The sequence below is a fragment of the Oncorhynchus clarkii genome, chromosome 2 (genome assembly GCF_045791955.1).
Source record: "Oncorhynchus clarkii lewisi isolate Uvic-CL-2024 chromosome 2, UVic_Ocla_1.0, whole genome shotgun sequence".
Lineage (NCBI taxonomy): Eukaryota > Metazoa > Chordata > Actinopteri > Salmoniformes > Salmonidae > Oncorhynchus > Oncorhynchus clarkii.
The window spans coordinates 56922865-56942892 of record NC_092148.1 but is presented as its reverse complement, the minus strand read 5'-3'; the positions used below and the strand labels follow the sequence as shown (position 1 = coordinate 56942892).

At 41.3% G+C, this 20028-nt stretch overlaps 1 protein-coding gene across 1 annotated transcript in view; it reads right to left on the bottom strand.

The window, feature by feature from the left end:
• The window catches only part of LOC139381677 (protein kinase C-binding protein NELL2a-like), a 96896-nt gene that overhangs the window by 43205 nt on the left and 33663 nt on the right, over positions 1 to 20028 (bottom strand). The window contains exons 13-15 of the mRNA XM_071125371.1: positions 15993 to 16118; positions 3789 to 3911; positions 3416 to 3511 (exon numbers count right to left, since the gene is read on the bottom strand). Of these exons, the coding sequence (XP_070981472.1) occupies positions 3416 to 3511; positions 3789 to 3911; positions 15993 to 16118 (345 nt within the window). The remainder of the gene's footprint in view (positions 1 to 3415; positions 3512 to 3788; positions 3912 to 15992; positions 16119 to 20028) is intronic.

Sequence of the window (20028 nt, the reverse complement as noted above, 5' to 3'; positions counted from 1 at the left end):
TATAGACAGGTGTGTGCTGTTTCTGTTTTTAATTTCTAAAAACTTGTTTTTTGCTTTGTCATTATGGGGTATTGTGTATAGATTGCTGAGGATTTTTTAAATGTAATCCATTTTAGAATAAGGCTGACAGTCAGTATCAAAATAATGTGTGTGAAATGCCTGTAAGAGATGTAAACAGAGAGGTCTACTTTCTTAGGGACCTGAATATTGACTGGTGTACATCAAGCTGTCCGCTCAAGAGGAAGCTTCTCACTGTAAACAATGCCTGTAATCTGGTTAAGGTTATTAATCAAACTCACAGGGTGTTTACAAACATTACTAATATTGTAAAACTTTGTTCTAAAGCTGTATCCGTACCCATTGGATGCAGTGATCACAATATAGTGGCTATTTCCAGGAAAGCCAAAGTTCCAAAAGCTGTGACTCTTACGTGGAAGATGTTAAAAATATTTATGAAATTGCTTCTTCCAATTATTGCTAAACATGCACATCTTAAGAAACTGACTGTTAGAACTGTTTTAATGCCCCATAGATTGATGAGGAATTTAAAAACTGTATATTTGAAAGAAATGGGGCAAAAGAAGTGGCTAATAAGTCTGGCTGGACATCTGACTGGCCGACTTACTCCGAATTGAGAAATGTTGTGACTGAACTAAACCAACAGAAAAATAAACTGTATTATATAGTCAAGGTCAATGACATAAAGAATGATGGAAAACAACTTTAAATGCAATTGTGGGCAGAAGGACAAAGAGAAAATGAGAAAATGTACATTTGAGAAAATGTATGTGTTATGGCTTTTCAACCTCTGCCATATCGTGGATTCAGAGCTGTCTATCTAATATAACTCAGATGGTTGTCTTTAATGGAAGCTTCCCCAATGTCACACATGTAAAGTGTGGTGTACAACAGGGCAGCTCTCTAGGCCCTCTACTCTTTTCTATTTTTACCAATGACCTGCCACTGGCATAAAAAATGCACGGGTGTCCATGTATGCTGATGATTCAACCATATACACATCAGCAACCACAGCTAATGAAGTCACTGAAAAATAAACTGTATTATATAGTCAAGGTCAATGACATAAAGAATGATGGAAAACAACTTTAAATGCAATTGTGGGCAGAAGGACAAAGAGAAAATGAGAAAATGTACATTTGAGAAAATGTATGTGTTATGGCTTTTCAACCTCTGCCATATCGTGGATTCAGAGCTGTCTATCTAATATAACTCAGATGGTTGTCTTTAATGGAAGCTTCCCCAATGTCACACATGTAAAGTGTGGTGTACAACAGGGCAGCTCTCTAGGCCCTCTACTCTTTTCTATTTTTACCAATGACCTGCCACTGGCATAAAAAAATGCACGGGTGTCCATGTATGCTGATGATTCAACCATATACACATCAGCAACCACAGCTAATGAAGTCACTGAAATCCTTAACAAAGAGCATTGTATGTGGTACAAATCATTCCCTAAGCTAGACCTCAGCTGAATCTGGTAATAAATTGTGTTGCTGTTGAACAAGTTGAGGAGACTAAATTACTTAGTGTTAACTTAGATTGTAAACAATCATATAGGTTCAATGGTTGTAAAGATGGGGAGAGGTCTATCAGTAATAAAGAGATGCTCTGCTTTTTTGACATCACACTCCACAAAGCAAGTCCTACAGGCTCTTGTCTTGATTATTGTCCAGTCATATAGTCAAGTGCTGCAAAGAAAGACCTAGTTAAGTTGCAGCTGGCCCAGAACAGAATTGCACGTCTTGCTCTTCATTGCAATCAGAGGGATAATATTAATACTATGCATGCCAGTCTCTCTTGGCTAATAGTTGAGGAAAGACTGGTTGCGTCACTTCTTGTTTTTATAAGAAAAATTAATTTTGGAAATTCCAAATTGTTTGCATACTCAACTTACACACACCGCTGACACACACACCAGACATGCCACCAGGGGTCTTTTCACAGTCCCCAGATCCAGAACAAATTCAAGGAAACGTACAGTATTATTCAAAGCCATGAGTGCATGGAACTCCCATCTTATATAGCGCAAGTGAACAGAACCTGGTTTCAAAAAACAAATAAAGCAACACCTCACGGCACAATGACTCTCCCCATGTGACCTACTTATTGTGTGCATGTACTGACGTGTATGTGTAACTGATAGATACACACACTCCATGGTAATGATTTTAAATGTCACATGTATGTGAATTGTAAAGTATTTTGTCTGTAATGTATTTTTCGTTATGTGTCAGACCCCAGTAAGACTAGCTGTCGCTACTGGCGTCGGCTATTGGGGATCCTAATAATGCTTGGCCAAGACAAAGATAAAAATTATGCACTATAACGCACAGTGCATCAGTGTCAGTGTGCTATTGTAATTAATATCAGGTGTGATGCAGACAGAGTCATTCCCATAATGCTACAACTGCAGTTCAAATCCTCAAATGGCCCATTAGAACAGGAACTAGCTCATTAGTCACCACAGAACAGAACCCAGCCACACAGGGGATAAAGGAGGATGAACAGGCGAAATGGGGAAAGTAAGAGCCATGTATTTATGGATAATGGTTCTGGGGAAACTGAAGACTGGTGCTTTTTGTGAAAACAACAGCTGGTGAATAGGGAAATAGCTCAGTAACACTTTAGTTATACACTCTAAAAATTAGGAGTTCAACAAGATTTCTTCTAAAATCCTCAAAGTTCTTCAAAGAACCTTAGGGTACTTGGCACTGAAAATTGCCCCCAAAAGGTTTTTCCAAGAACCCAATAGGAGGTGGGGTTCATCGAGGAACCTCCTAAGTTGGTGGTGGTTCTTGCAGGAACCTAACTGCCCCACTGAAACATTTGTATTTTAATTTGAAAGGACTGAAAAATGTAAAGATCTCCTCAATTTAAGGTAAGGGTTGTCCCTTGTATGAACTAAATTAAAGGGTTATTCAAATAACTTATTTCAATTTGAAGAACCTCTAAAGGATACTCCAGCAACCTTTGCTTTTTAAAGTGTATCACATGTCATTTTTACAGTGAGCGTGTAAAGACGGTCAGTAAGGGCCAACACTTACAATGGAAATCAGTCTCATTTGATGTCTCAGTCAAATGCCTTCCAAATGCTACAATAAGTATTTTAAACAAGCATGCAGATGACATCATGGGCTCTGAGGATCTGAGCTCAGGCTGTTCTATTGAGAGAACTAAATCAATTCTGACACCAAAGTGATGATAACACTGAAAGTATCATCTTAAGATTTTTTTAGCAAACAACGTCTCATCTTGAGTCATTCCTTCTTCAAATACAAATCAAATCTATCTGAAGAACTCCACAGCTCACCTCTTCCCTCCTACTTTATATTCTGTGTAGTCTTGATGCAGTGTTTTAATTAGGACTGCAGACTAGACAGAGAGGAAGTCTTACCTGTCTCACACCTCTTCCCTGTGAAGCCTTGCTGGCAGATGCAGTTGTTTGGGGAGATGCAGGTTCCTCCATTCTGGCACAGGCCATCGCACATCGCTAGAGGACCACAGGTATCCCACAGCCATTATTCAATATTAACTTAGATAGATTATCATTTTAATTAGGACTGTAGTATGTATTTGGATACAGTTGATGGGCTCATTTACTAATGTGATTTAATATATCATTACAGTTCTTAAACATTTTTCTTAGTAATGATTAATGTAATTGAGAGAGATAAAATAATGACATACTTTTTGGACGTTAGTAATGGTCTACAAGAGACTATCTGTACTTTATCTGTCTGTGTGTGGTTCTGGTCAGTAGAGCTTACCTTTGCAGACGGTGCCGTTACCAGTGTATCCTGGCTTACAGGAGCAACTGTGCCCTCCCACCTTGTTGAAACAGAGGGCATTCTGGTCGCAGCTGTGTAGTCCACTCACACACTCATCATGCTCTGGAACAGAAAAACAAACAGACAGAACAGCACCTTTAAGACCAAAACAAAACTTCACCTTACACAGGTCAATCACACCATAACAGCACCTGAGCCAAACTAAACTTCACCTTACACAGGTCAATCACACCATAACAGCACCTGAGCCAAACTAAACTTCACCTTACACAGGTCAATCACACCATAACAGCACCTGAGCCAAACTAAACGTCACCTTACACAAGTCAATAACACCATAACAGCACCTTTAAGACCAAAACAAAACCTTACCTGGCCCTCTATTTTACAGAGGCCAATCACACCTTAACAGCACCTTTGAGACCAAAACGAAAACCCCCTTAGAAAGGTGAATCACACCTTAGCAGCACCTTTAAGACCAAAACTAAACTTCACCTGGCCTTCTTTATGTGACTCGTTTCAGAAAACTAGGTGTATGTTGCACGTCACTACTTCACAGAAGCGGCATTTGAACGTAAACATGTATTATTTTATAAAAATGCGTTTTGGCATAAATGCCTTCTGGAACATGTGAACTTTCATGTGCTTTAACAACAAACATGTATTCCATCCATAAAAACTATTCAAATTGTTAAATTACGAGGGTAGTTGGTTTAGCCACAGGAAAAGACAGGAACCTTCCCGCTAGCAATGATTGGCTGAGATAATGGATGGGCTGGACATGCCTGGAGATGAGTTTGGATTGGTCTTCCATGTTCCATGTTTCTGTCTGTAATGTGAGCTGTTCAGTATGTGTTGACAGTCCTTTCTACCGTGACGTTTTTGAAAGATATAACGTTAGACATCGAGAACTACAAAAGTTTAGCTAATTTTCCCAACAACATTGATGCCCCGAATTTAGCAGGCTCTATCGACAGATCAGTTACTTTCTGAACACGCCACGGTCAGTGTGAACTGGAGTGACTTGACACAATGCTGGCCAAACAAGATGTATCTAGAAACAAAACAGAGTTAAATGGTGCCAGTCTGCCATGAAGCATTCATCCATGTATATGGGTAAGAGTCTAGCTACATTTTCAGACATAAGCTTTTAATTTTGACAGAAAGTCATTTTTATTGCAAGTTAAAGCATACTGTTAGTTAGTTAGCAAACATTAGCTTGCTGGCTCGCTAGCTAAAATTACGTGTATGATCTGTGTAGTAATATTATTCAAATCAGAAACCTATTTGCCTTGCTAGTTATTATGTTAGCTAGCTAACATTGAACCTAGTTTGTTAGATTTAGCTACCTGCAGATTCATACTACAGCTATGAAAATGTTTGTATTGGTAGTAGTATGAGTTGGGATTATAACGGTTCATTGTTTAGCTAGCTAGCGACATGTCTAAACAAAAGACTCCACTTTGGCCGAATTATTACATGACCCAGCAAATTAGTCAGGTGTGTCTGGGGGTGATTACAGCCATCTATTATATTTCATGAACATGTGTACATGTCTGGACATTCGTGACCCATCCACTTAGTAGATGTGGCTGGGGGGTGGTTATAGCATTTCCTTCACATGACCCATCAATAGAGACAAGTGTGTCGGGTAAGTGTCATCTAATAATGATAAAACATTTTATCTGGATACTTTCTGTTTTTGATATTGCTAATATATAAGTAACCACTTCACTGTACTGTTTACAACTTCTGTATCCTGTTCATGTGACAAATAAACGTAGATTTGATTTGATATAGCGTGTGTGTATCACATAGCCTCACCTGTGAATCCAAAGAGATGGGTGGGGCTAAGGCTTAAGAGGGTGTGAACAATGCTGAATGGGTGTTGACAAAGAAGAGCTTTCCAGTAGGTGTACCAAAACATTCAAGGGCCATTTTCTCAAAAGTGGGGTTACCAGTTGATCAACTTTCATAGTATAATTACTTTCCCATTGTTCCTCAATTGCAGTGTATGATATACAATTTTCTAGCTCTGATTCTCTACTTTTATCCAATGTTAAAAACACCATTTCAAATATGGCTACATAAGATTGAATCGAGGTGGTCGGTCACATTTTGCAGAGGCCAATCACACCTTAACAGCACCTTGGAGACAAAAACAAAAACTTCACACTTCCCCTCTATCCAGAGACCAATCACATGTTAACAGCAGGAGACAGAGGCAGACAAACCTGTATCTGACTCCCACCCACGCAAACCTATCTCGGGAATCTATCTATCCTCCCTCACTCACATTGCAAAGTTGAACGAGCAATTTCTGCTGCATGCCCTCGAACTGACCATGAACACACAGTGAGATTTTTATACCACGGGCACAGGAATACATCTATTCTGTGTGGAGCTTTGCAGAGGTTTTATAATTGCTTCTTCGTGATAAGTATTTGCTTACTGTATACTACTTAAGGCAGTTGGTTACTAAACTTTTTGGCATTGTGACTTTCCAAAAACTACTGGAAACTTCATGTGAACCATTATTCCGTGAACAAAACTAAACTTAGATGACTCAGTCTCTAGAATGACACAAAAAAGTTAGGTCCCAAAGGACGCAAACCTGGCATTAGTTATCCAACTATCCATCTCCTTTTGGCAGAGAGAATGTTCTAATCCTGATTGAGTCTGCTCTGCAGTGTGAAATGACAGAACCAGAAATAGTTGATCAAATCTATCAATAATACTAGAGGAAAACCTATGGGACATAACATTGTATTGCTTATCTCTGGGTAACACTTTGTCCTCTTTCCACTTGTGTTAGTGGATTTCTGGGCCATCCTAAGCCTGGCAGGGGACTAAAATATCACATTCAGCTTTCTCTCCTGTGCTCACGCACGGACTAGCTCTCATGAATCTTACTAAACAATGAGAATAAAGAACAGTATTCATATATTTTGTAGCCCTTTACACTCGTACCCCTATATACGGCTGAAGTCGGAAGTTTACATGCACTTAGGTTTTTCAACCACTCCACAAATTTCTTGTTGACAAACTATTATTTTGGCAAGTTGGTTAGGACATCTACTTTGTGCATGACACAAGTAATTTTTCCAACTATTGTTTACAGACAGATTATTTCACTTATAATTCACCGTATCACAATTCCAGTGGGTCAGAAGTTTACATACTCAAGTTGACTGTGCCTTTAAACAGCTTGGAAAATTCCAGAAAATTATGTCGGGGCTTTAGAAGCTTCTGACAGGCAAATTGACATAATTTGAGTCAATTGGAGGTGTACCTGTGGATGTATTTCAAGGCCTACCTTCAAACTCAGTGCCTCTTTGCTTGACATCATGGGAAAATCTAAAGAAATCAGCAATCGTTATGTTTAATGTACAGTTAGAGGATGACATGGCGTCACACCCTGGGTTGTTCGTAACAGAATAAGCCTGTGTTTGTCAATTGTGATGGAAGTTTGCCAGGGCACACACAGCTGAATGCACTCATGGCTCCTTTCTATGCGTACCAAAATGTGGATCTGTTTTCCTCAATTACATTGTGAAAGCTATTGTGAATTTTCCAGTACAATGCTCCGGTATTTGTGAAATACGATATAACCACGACAAAGCCTAACACTGTAACATCATATTTTAAAACTTAGCTAGTCATGTTGGAAATAGAATAGGCTTTCAAATGATGCCCACCTGACCCAGATTGCGATTTATAATGGACCGTTTTTGTATTTACGTAAACAACAACAGTAATTGTCTGCTGTCGGAGATGCAGCGCTGTGTTCCAAACAAAACAATTACAAGTGTGCTCTAGTTCCTCAACGGCACAGCTAGAAGAGCAAAAATACATGTTTATGTGTTACACCTGTGCTGGCTTGTCCATCTCGTTAGTTGGAAGGTGTTTCACCTGTTCTGGCTCAGGTGACATTTAAGAGTGGCTAGCCCAGTGTTCCAGTTGTCTTGAAAGATGTGGAGAGTCTTTTAGCTCCCTAGTTGATTGCTAGAAAAGCATTCCTTTGTCTAACGGTCCCTGTTTTTGTTTTCCTGAACTTTTTTAGTTTGCTTCCTGTCTCTAAGATTGGTGTGGGTTTTTCTTTTGTTTGGCTCTTAGGGGCAAATTTGATGGGTGCCCGTGGTGGGTGTCTTTTAGGTCCCAGTTGTTGTTGCTATGCAACTTTCAGTGGACACCCCAATTAGTGTCTTTCAGAACCCCTCCTAAAACCCCACCTCTTTCGTTTTGCCTGTTGTCAGTGACTCTTTGTTAGTTCACCCTTCTGTTTGAGTGACATTTTTGGTTTTCTTACTGGGGAACGTAACTTAGTTGAAGACTCTTCTTTAAGTCATAATAGTGCATTGAAATTACTTAGGAACTGTGCACACTTTGGAGAGGTGTGTGGCCACTTGGAGACACCAGTTAGTCCTCTCACTCAAACTCTTGTCATTTTTTTAATTTTAGGGAGTGGTTGAAATGTACATAATTGTTATCTGGAGGAAAATGGAGAGGGTCATGCTTTTTCAATTTCAGTCATGGAGAGGGTATATTTTTATTTTATTTTGTCCAGGGGAGGGTCATGTAATTTGTAATCAATTAAATGTCATATTGCTCAGTGTTTGAGAATTAGTTGCTCATTATATCTTCATGTGTGCCTGATGCTGCCCCTCACCCCTGATGCTCCAATGGGCACGCAACAATCAAGTGTGTCTAGTATGATCTCAATCAAATGATCCATAGCCTATACTATAGACCTGGGCTATACGAAGAGCATGCTCGGGGAGAAGCACAGGGCAAAGTTATATTTTTAAGAAAATGTAATTCCTTTGAGATTTTGCGCTGCTGGGATGGTGTATATGAAACTAGACTACACTACATTACACTGCAATGGATAGGCTATCCCAATCATAAGCCCTGCTCTTGCTGATGTAAATAAACCCTTTGACTCGCTTCTTTAGGCAGCACAAAAGGCTTTTTCCCACCCACCCCAAAAAAATAATATATTAAGTTTGAGAGGGAGCGCCCGAAGATGAGGACCTGCGGTAAGCCTGCTAGTGCTATAATAGTGTTGAATAAAAACAATGTTTCGGTACCCACAATGAATCTCTTTATCAGAGTTATTGACCTCACAATAAGCTATATTCAGGTAATGTACATACTGTAGCTATGAAGTGGCAGCCATGGAGATGGACAGCACATAGGTGCTGAAAGTAGGCTAATTTGATAAGGCCTAATTCATTTAAAAATTCATAATTTGACTTTAGGCTACTAACAACAAGAGCACTTTGTACTGGAGTCTATTTCTTCCTACTCAAGAAATAAGAGGTGGGCCGACCTGTTTGACAGACAAAATCAGTCTGCTATCCATAGATTTTATCAGCCAATTATTTCAGTCACCATGCACTCCTTAAATACTTCCCGTGTCAGTGAAGGGCTTGGTGTGTTAAGTTAAAACCAGGGCTCAAATTGAAGGGGTATGCGAGGGTATTGTGGCTTTTGTGAAAGAAAATGTCTAAAAGCGTAGGCTACCCCTTGTTAGCTTACAAGTTTGAAAAAATGTAATGGACCTGGTTTATATGAAGCAATCTATGACGACGCTTTAGTCTGCAATGCTAGAAACAACCCGTATAACGCAGAGGAAAGACGTGACTCCGACGCATGTGGGATTTATTTAGTTTGTCTCTTTGCCATTCAGAGGCTGCGCTACAACCTTCTATAGCTGAGGAGACAAAAACATGTACTTTGCTTGAGAAGTAATATGTGATTCGGGTCACTATCAACTGACGTTCAATAATTTCAAAGGCTATTAAACAACATACTTAACACTCAATCAATCAGGAGCAAGCCAGGTCGCCTAAGGAGGAATGTGTGTCAAGAACTGCAACGCTGCTGGGTTTTTCACGCTCAACAGTTTTCCGTGTGTATCGAGAATGGTCCAACACCCAACATACATCCAGAAAACTTGACACAACTGTGGGAAGCAATGGAGTCATCATGGGCCAGCATCACTGTGGAACACTTGACACCTTGTAGGGTCCATGCCCTGACGAATTGAGGCTGTTATAAGGGCCAAAGGGTGTGCAACTCAATATTAGGAAGGGGTTCCTAATGTTTTGTACACTCAGTGTAGGCCTACCCGATATCTGGCTGCTAAGTAAACAAAGTAGCCAGGTAGCCTATAAAGTATAATATTGGGATGCAAACTCAAAATATTATACATTTCAACTCTATATCTGACATGGTACTGGTGTCTTTTTTCTGCCCATTTCTGCCCTTTGAGGCCTGAGCTGGTCTGGTTATCATAGGATTGTAAACTTTTGTTTCAAGGTAGATTTGTTTAAGACTACAATAGCCCGTATAGAAATTAAAACGTGCTTTTGTGGTATTAAAAAACATTCTACTTGTCTCCAGTTATGATAATTACGTAGAATTTGATGAAATGCGTTCATAAAAGGCTATTTTTTTTAGGCTGCAAATAAGATGATAGATAATGGAGATATTTTCACCCTTACCATGGACAGGGTGGTCTGCGAATCCACAACCTTCTGTTTACTTTGCCATGTAATGCTTACAAAATGAAGAGCTGTTTTTAAAACGGTATATCTAAGGCTCTGGTCTGTGCTAGGAGGGTAAACGGTGGGCACGTTCTCTTCTATCCACTATGTTTTAATTATTATTTTAGGTATAAGGGAGGGTCACTTTTTTCCTTCAAGCGTTCAGGAAGGTTCTGGTAAAAATACATTTTACTGAAGGGATGGCCATCCATTTTCATTTCAAAGGTCCGATTTTCTCCAGGTAACCCTCATTATAAATAACCCCACATTCTCCAGGAACAGTCTTATCGTATTACTGAATGTAGCCAGAGTATTTTCATATTTTGCTTTCAACAAACGCAGCGAAAAATACAGCAAATGTAAAATGCACATAAAATCAAGTGTAATGTTTGAATTCAGTCTTGTGCCAGGTGAACTGTTGTGTCCTAACCTTTCATCTAAATGTTTCCATATATGACAGACTTCTACAATTGTACTATACAGCTAACCCAACAAATGCAGGACCCTCAAACTTGAACGTCTTGTATGTGAGAAGGATGGATGGGATGTGAGTCAGAATGCGTGCCACGGGAGAGACCTGAGCTCCATCCATTTCATTGTCATCATCCCATCCATTACATCTCCTGAACAGTATCGGGCTCAAACAAATTGAAAGTGACATGGTGATGAGCTCCTCCTTTGAGCATATGATGTATATATGACAGAGTGAAGGACGTGGAGGAAGACTGGTCCTGCTGTTGCACTGTATCACAACTGCTGATGTCCTGAATTAAAACCTGCCTGTGGTGGCTCCCAAATGACACCCTATTCCCCATATAGCACACTATTTGCACATTTACCCTGGTCAAAAGGAGTGTATTATAAAGGGAGTAGGGTGCCATTTGGGATGCATACCTGGTCTGAGTCCCCACCGAGACAGGCAGCATATAAAACTGTAATATAAGAGGGGAGTAAAAAGAGAGAGGAGATTTGCCCAAGGTCACATCTGTCTATGCCTGCCGGGCCCAGTAGAGCAGCGTGCCATCACTCTGAATCGTCAGGACAGAGGGATTGGCAGACCAGGTGTGTGTGTGTGTGTGTGTCTCTGTGTAAGGTTTTTCTTCCTGACTTGTGCTGCTCATGCGGCAGACAGATAAACAATCAATTATTTACAGGCTGTCACCAGGGATCCCTTGGTAGCGTGCTGCTGTCCTCTTCTCCATCTCCTGCTGCTACAGCACACTGGCTGGCTGGCTGACTAGAGCCTCAGCCCAGCCCAGCCCGGAGCCTACTCAGCCTTTGTCCAACAAACTGACTGACACACGGTCTCTAAAACTGCATCAGGCCGTGGGAAAACAGTCACTGTAACAGTTAATCGAGATACTTACAAACCCGTGGACAACTCTGCGAGAGACTCATTGATCTTTATGCAAAATGTAGATATTCTGGGGCCTTGACAGGCACATCATAATAACATGTCTACATGTGAAGGCTGTGTTGAAACAGTGTTCGTTTGTTTTCCATATTTGAGAGAGTATCAAATTCATCATTAGATTCACTATCTGAGATGGAATAGATTGTGAACAAAGCGTGAAAGGACAGGGAAGAGAGACAGGGGCCAAGGCACACTATTTTCCCATAATCCTCTGCCAGGCCCTTTGACTTCACACAGTGGATGTCATCCTCTCTAATCTTCGCTGCCCACCGATCCCCACCTCCGCCCTTCCTCCATCCCCCCGCCGCCCTCCTTTTCTCATTCCCTCCCTCCCTTTCTTCTAGCTTTGAGGCCAGAGCTGGTCTGGTTATCATAGGATTAGAGTGGGGGCACATACACACCCCTCACACCCCTCCACACACAACTCAGGACAGCAGCACTCTAATAACATTCAAAGGCCGCAGCACACAGCCAATCTGCCACCTTTCATGGATAAGCCACTAATCTTTAGGAGCGAGGGGCACGCTCCAGGCACTTTGGGGAGGGAGGAAGAGAGAAGGGCTATCTTGACCTTCAACATCAAGGGTAAAATGCTAGTCAAAGAGCAGGGGAACGTTGGATGCTCCTTTCTTTCATGGTTCTATTGGACTTGGAGGAAAGGGGTTGTGTTGAGGCTTTGGTAATACATATTTCATTTGGAGAAGAACATGAAGTCAGTGTGGCTGCGGAGTGAGTCTGTCGCCGGCTGGGAATTGAAATAGTGACCTCCTTCACTGCAGGGTGTATTATGTAAATGTAATGTCCACTTCAACCCACTGGCTCCAAAGACCCAGGGACATGTGAACCCAGAACCTTATGCTGTTACTGTAGAACATCTCCTGGGTTTAGCCTTGTAGGCAGTTTAGCCTTTCCTGCAGTCAAATGATCAAATCGCCCTCTAGTGGCCTCATGGGTGGAATGTTATTCATATTTTTCATAATTTCATAATTAATAAACATGTATTTATTTTGTACCCCGAAAATATGGTGTTTCTATGTCAGTGTAATATTCAGATTCAAGCTCAAAATTGAATACATTTCAACTCTATATGTGACAGTACAGATGCCTTCTTTTTTTTTAAAGCCCATAACAATGTGTGTGAGGTGTATACTTTTGTTTCAAAGTAGATTTGTTTAAGACTACCAAGAAACACTCTGTGTGACCCTGATTCATCCCACTGTAGTAAAATGTTATTCCAGAATTACTGTTAAAATTGTAGAGTAACTAAATTAAACAAGTGTCGTCTTTCTTACTCACTATACCTGTATGTGTAACTGTAATATTTTCTTTCTCAATGTGCGGACTAGTATAGCTACACTAGTATAGATCCATGCACTTATGGAGAAATAAGGGTGTCGTTAGGCAACTTGTACATTATTTATGCTGAGTGTGCAATCTATTAATTGCTAAAAATCCATGGAGAATAAGAAAGATCCTCATATTTCATCCAAATGAGTTATTATAATGGATGTGGGAGATATATGGTTAGTTTAGTGTTTTGTTGAGCTGGTGCTATATTTATTTTCTAAGCCACTTGGGGAATAGCCCATTACCTATGGACCTTGTTCAAACAGAAACAGATGTTTGATTGCCATTAATAACGAACAGAACCCTCTGGCTAGCTTAGAGCACAACCCTATCTCATATATATCACTGAACAACAGGAATGGGGGAGATAGCCTACTCTGGATCTAAACATGAATCTATTGTTGGATGGAGTGCCTTTTGTGTATGTTCTCTAACGTTATCAAATGTCGGTTTGATTTGATTTAGACACATATGGGTCCTCGGACACGTTTTGAATTAAGTCCAATTGAACCATAATTCATCTTTTTAATATTGGAATAAGAGGTGGAGAGTAGCTCTATATGAACGATTCTATATCATGCACTGAGGCAATGATTGTGAATGTACACTGATAGTCCAATAACTCAGAGAGATTACGACAATAACTTTACTGTAGTAGGCAGAAAGTCATTACATCAGCCCCCCTGAATACGCCTCAGTTTAATCATGAAATTGGCTTTTATAGGGAAATGCACAACTGAATTTTGACTTGAAGGCATTTTAATAAGAATCTATGTGTAATACATAGTTACAAAAATATATCCACTGGGCTATGGTATTAATCATCCTTGTAAATCGGTGAAACAAATGGGTTGCAGAAGAGGAGACATATTACTTAGACAATAACATTTGCATCCGGCTCATAGATACATAGAAATATAACTGTGAGTGGAATATAAATTCCGGGTGTGTCTAAGGAAAACACATGGAAAAAGACTGAGTAGGCAAGGTATGTCTCTTCTTCACTGAATAAATCAGAGAACAAAAGATGAGTGAGAATTCTCCTGATTATTCCTTCTGAAACATTTCTGAAATACACAGACAGCCTCAAACCCCCTATTAACATATCCTCTTCTCATTCCCATTCCCATTGACGAGGGAAAAACTCACCAGAGGTATGGATAGATGGCAGGCAGGAAATGTAAAAACTCTGCCGTGTGGTTGCATTGTCTTGGTGGGACTTAGACTCTAACTGCTTCAGTCAAACCCAGAAGCTCAGCGGGGAGGGGTGGCTGGGGGGAGGGAAGCAGCACTGCAGAGGGCCTGAATCCTCTCTCTCTGCATCCCAAATGGCACCATTGGTACTACGGTACTCTAGTAAAAAGTAGCACATTATAAAGGGAATACGGTGCCATTTAGGACCAGCCCTTCTCTCTGGCATGTCTCAACCCAGGCAGGCAGCTCCTCGCATTCTGCCTCCTTCCTTCTCTTCTCTCTCTGCCTCCTCTCCTCCTTGCTGAGTTAGTGTGCATTAGTGCAAATTGCTTTTTTTAATTACAGATGGAGAAGGAATGTGTTGTGCGGCCTCCTCTTCAGAGATGGCACACACAGGGATCTACTTAGCCTCGTAACTCACACTGTAAGCAACTCCCAGAAATCATGACGACCACACCCCATACTGTACCTACAGTGGCAAGAAAAAGTAAGTGAACCCTTTGGAATTACCCGAATTTATGCATAAATTGGTCATCAAATTTGATCTGATCTTCATCTAAGTCACAACAATAGAAAAACACTGTGTGCAAACTTAGTAAATCTGGCCTAACACAGCAAAAGGCCATGCACGTTTAACTCCTTCTAGAACTTTCAGAGGACAAAAGTAAACCGCACAAATGAACCACACTTGGAGCGTTTTTAACAGCGAATCATGACATTGTTATCAACTCTATATACGACATAACAGAAGAGAAAAGCCGACAAAATAGGCGGAATGAACACAAAGATAATTGTAGATTTTGTCAGTATAATCATGGTCAGATGCACATTAATGCTGAGTTCTCGCTCAATCTACCATTGGAATTGAATGGTGTAATTGCGGCGTTTCTCAACCATTCAGTTATTACATTACGCAATGTATTCAGCAATCTGCTTTGTAATCAGCACAGAGCAAATGCAGCCAATAGCTTCCCAAAATCAATACTAATTCATACCAGTATTCATCTAAGATGCACCGGCCCGGGCTAATGCCAACTAATTCTACCACACTATAAAGCAGCAAAGTGGACAGAATTACAAACATTCCTTTTTGATTTGTGTGCATATGACTCTCATGTGGCCTGCGGTAATCGGACCAAATCCAATAGGAGCGACTCAAACCCTGACATTAATTTCTATACATGAGCATTAAATTAATGAGCTATGCATAATTACTGTAGCCTACTGAGGCAACAGGTTCCGTCACTGATAGAACATATCATGTGAGAAACACTTTAAACACTGCATAGCCACGGACGCTATGTCCGTGGCTATGCAGTGTTTAAAGTGTTTCTCACATGATTTGTTCTGCAGGTGTTATAAAAAGCCTCACAATCATGAGTCACACGCAAACACACCCGCGCACACACACACACGCAAACACACACACACACACACACACACACACACACACACACACACACACACACACACACACACACACACACACACACACACACACACACACACACACACACACACAAACACAAACACACACACACACACACACACACAGTCACACACACTCCCTCCCAATGCCGCTTTCAATAGTTTAGTGTGAAGCCATAAACATGAAACAAGTACAGTATGGGTTTCTGGTAGCAGCTATAAGACAGTCTGCCAGAAGAAAGAACTCACCTGTGCAGGAGTAGTCATCGATCCTGATGTATCCCCTGTGACAGATGCACATGAAGGATCCGGGGGTGTTGACACACACGGTGTTCTCCCTGCAGTAGTGTTTCCCCTCCGCACACTCGTCGATATCTACAGTGAGGAGAGAGGGAGAACGGGGTGAGCAGGTCACGCATGGTCAACACTAGGCTCCTCTAACTGGGGCTACACTAAAGACCTAGTTCAGACCCCAGTTCAGCCTTAACGCCTCATAGAGGGAGACAGGGAGAGCCCATGGATAGTTTATCTTTATCAGTGGAGACCCTGGGGGAAATAAGGGGGAGGAGAGGGAAACACTGGAGGCAGCTATGGTTCTACTGTAGATGTTCCATGTACTCAAAGAAGAAAATCCTTTACTCTTACTGTGGTCTACGTACTGTGTTTAATGGGGTAGTCAGGTAGTCAATTCCCATTTGGTCCAACCTCCCAAAACTCTATATATCTTTTACTTATGCATCATGACACTCCACAAGGCAGTAGATTCAATATTTTATTCATTTATTCATAATCCCATTAGCTGCTAACCTTTAGTAACAGCAACTCTTCGTGGTCCACGAAGAAACAGCCAAGTTGAAAGCATCTTACACGAGACGCTGTATCTCCATGAAACTGACGGGACTAAACAGACGTTCACATGGTGATGCAACGTAGTGAAATGCAAACAGAGCTCAACTGTATTAATATGGCAGTGGTGCTGTAGATTGCAATACGCCAAATGTAAATAGACCAACTGTGAAAACCCAACTGTTTTGGAGTTGAGATAGAGGTCCTTGACCTGAAGTAATTTATTCACTCTGTAGTTAAACACATGTGCACCTTAGGCTACTCACTCTCTGCTTCCTTGTCAACCATATTTGAAAACATCATCATTTGATATGAAAATGCATTGTATATGCATCTCATTCACCCGCTTACATGTCCTTGGTTGCCTCTTCCAACCACCACAGCATACACCATCTCTGGCTGTGCTGTATTCAAATCCACTCTACTTGACACTCTGCTTTGCCCCCAGCTCTTGATCATTCCTTCTATTCAACCATCCACTGAATACCAGATAAAACACAATGAATCCCACCAATTATTGAACACGTCGCCCACTAAATGAGTTGGCCTTCACTAAATGAACCATGTTACTGGCTGTGAGAGGGGGATGGAGAGTGAGATGAGGGGGGGGGGGGAGAGAGAGAGGTACGGACTGTTTCTCCACAGCGGGCAGCTATAGCGGGCGGTAACCTTGAGCGGGGGCCCTAGGTGACACTTGTTCGGGCTTGCGATTGGCTGTCTATGCGGCGGCTTTGATTTAGAGCCTATTAACTGTAGGACGTCATCCGTCTTCCCCCCCGTGACACGCATAACGCTCGATGAAACAATATGTTGGAACGTGCCTGCGTAGTGGCCAAGCGGCCAGCAAGGGAGCATGAACAATCTCCATCTCCATTAGTCCAGTCCATTTCCTTGATTGGCCTGTCACTACAGCGACATGCGATGTGCCACCCTAAAAGAATGGCAGAGTCACCGGCGGCTTTTATCTCTCAATGGAACGATCTGGATCAAGTCATTGGCACGCTGGATGGATGGGCAGAGAATGACTTTCGTTTATCTCAACCCCCCCCCCCCCCCTCTCTACAAAGGCTGAATCCATCACAGTCATACGTAGATGAGTCAGAGGTTCATTTGTTTAAGACGACAGTCTTATATACTCGTATGTACAGGATACATATGTCATACACTGTTCAAGCAAATGCTTACTGGCAGGTTCCTTCGCGACAATGCAACAACAATAAAAAAAATAAGAAAAGATAAGAATACGAAACATAATTGTAATCAGTATCATTTCAACTCAATAGCCGGAGTAGTTTATTTGTCATTACATTAAAACATAATGTGTAGACTCAGTCATATCAATTCAGATAGAAATCATATTCCAGTTGTTGCACATCCTGGTCATTCCAGAGCCATAAAACGCCCCTGTGGATTCCTAATGTGGAGCGGCCTCCTATCTGTGAACCATACTGCTGTGTGGAAGTCTGTGAGTCAGGAGATAACAGTGGCGTCCCTGTTGGAGGGCCGACAAAGACTCCCAGACCACCCACCCCATGCTGCCAACAGCCTCTCGCTGCTGCCTGGGCTCATTTACCCAAACAGTTGATGTAAAATCTCTGCTACTGCTACTGAAATGGGCTGCCAGATTGTTTGCTGATATTCTCACACAGTTCCCAGAGTCCCCCACCACGGCAGGGCTAGTAGTCAGAGGAAAGACAACGGCTGTGTGTCTCAACAGACTGAGCAGTAAAGCAACTCAATGAAATTCACCACAGCACAGTTAGCTAGCCCTCGACTGTGAACAGAGTATAAAGACAGGCTTCTCTGTTTGGAGAGATTTTAAGTAGACATTTCTGTCTTTCAGACAATTCACTACGTGCTTACTGTATGTATTATGTTCCTAACGATTCTATGTATTATGATAACAAAAGAGGTGCTCAATATGTCTAGGCAGTACCCCACTTATTGTGATACTATTGCCTCAACAGTAGGAGGGAGAGTCAATGTAACTCCAATTTCTTTATTTAGCAAAGTCTGCTGCTGTAATTGATAAAGGAGTGAACAATTTTTTAATCCGCTTGTTTCTTTATTGTTAAAATCCCCAGAGCCTCCGATTATTTCCAAACTACATGTTTTATTCACTCTACCCAAACGGGCCTCTCAGTAAAACATCTAGGAGGCCATTACTATCTCTTCAGAACAATTACCTAAACATTGGTAGGGAGATGATATGCTTTGCTGCTTGTGTTTTAATGGGCAAGAGACAAGAAAATGTGGTGCTCAACATCTCTTCATCTCTTCCAAACACCAGGTAATTATTTCCTCAATGAGTGATCTTTTAAAAAGACCAAAACAAACATGGAAAAGCCTCAAACTGTTTTGGGAAGCGAGACAATTAACACAATGGATTGAAAAGAAGCACATTAGGATGCAACAACAGATCCGTCTCCTCTTAAAAAGCAGAGGCATTGTCTTTTTAGCAGGGCAATAACCACAAGTGATAAATCACAGGGCAAATGAAGTGAGAGGAATTAGCCCAGTACAGTACCTGAGTTTAGAATAATGGACTGGTATGAACAAAATCACCAGACAATGAGGAATGCAGTGTGTGTGTGTGTGTGTGTGTGTGTGTGTGTGTGTGTGTGTGTGTGTGTGTGTGTGTGTGTGTGTGTGTGTGTGTGTGTGTGTGTGTGTGTGTGTGTGTGTGTGTGTGTGTGTGTGTGTGTGTGTGTGCCACAACAAGCTAGATTAATGCTAATGTGTTTTATGGAATAAACTCCTTGCTTAGGCTATCAAACATCCCCCTAGGCAAAAACTGGTTGAATGAACATTGTTTCCACGTCATTTCAACAACAGAAATTCTATGTGATGACGGTGAATCAATGTGGGAAATGGATTGGACTTGCAAAACGTCAGCAACGTAAGAGAATTTAGTATTTTTGTCACCCACACTTTAACCTAAATACATAGTCATTGTTTTTGTTGGATTCACATTCGTTGACAACTCAACCAAATGTAAATCAAAACTATCTGTGACCAGTGGGATGTTAGAAAATGATGGTGACATTTGGCTGACGGAGTGAGTGGGCTTACTCTCCTTCCTGACACGCATTAATCTTGAGGAGATTTGCCTCTTTGCATGAATCAATGAATCCCCACCATCATCTGTCATCCTTCTCTCTGCGTCCCAGAGAAGGGGCAGAGGTCTAACCAATGAATAAGGTGCTAGTAGCGCTAGGTAATGCTGACAAACAGTGTCTCTGCCTGGTGATTTTTGAGGGATAGGAGCGCTGTTGTTGTCGTGTACTGTTGCTATTTCCACACTGGCCTGGTTTTCAGCACGGCAGGGTTTTTGTCAGCTCTTGTGGTGTTTGCACGCTCACACACAGAGAGTGTTTGGTGTTGCTGGCACACAGCGGGTTCGGGATAGTGGAGTTTGTGTGTGTGTGTGTGTGTGTGT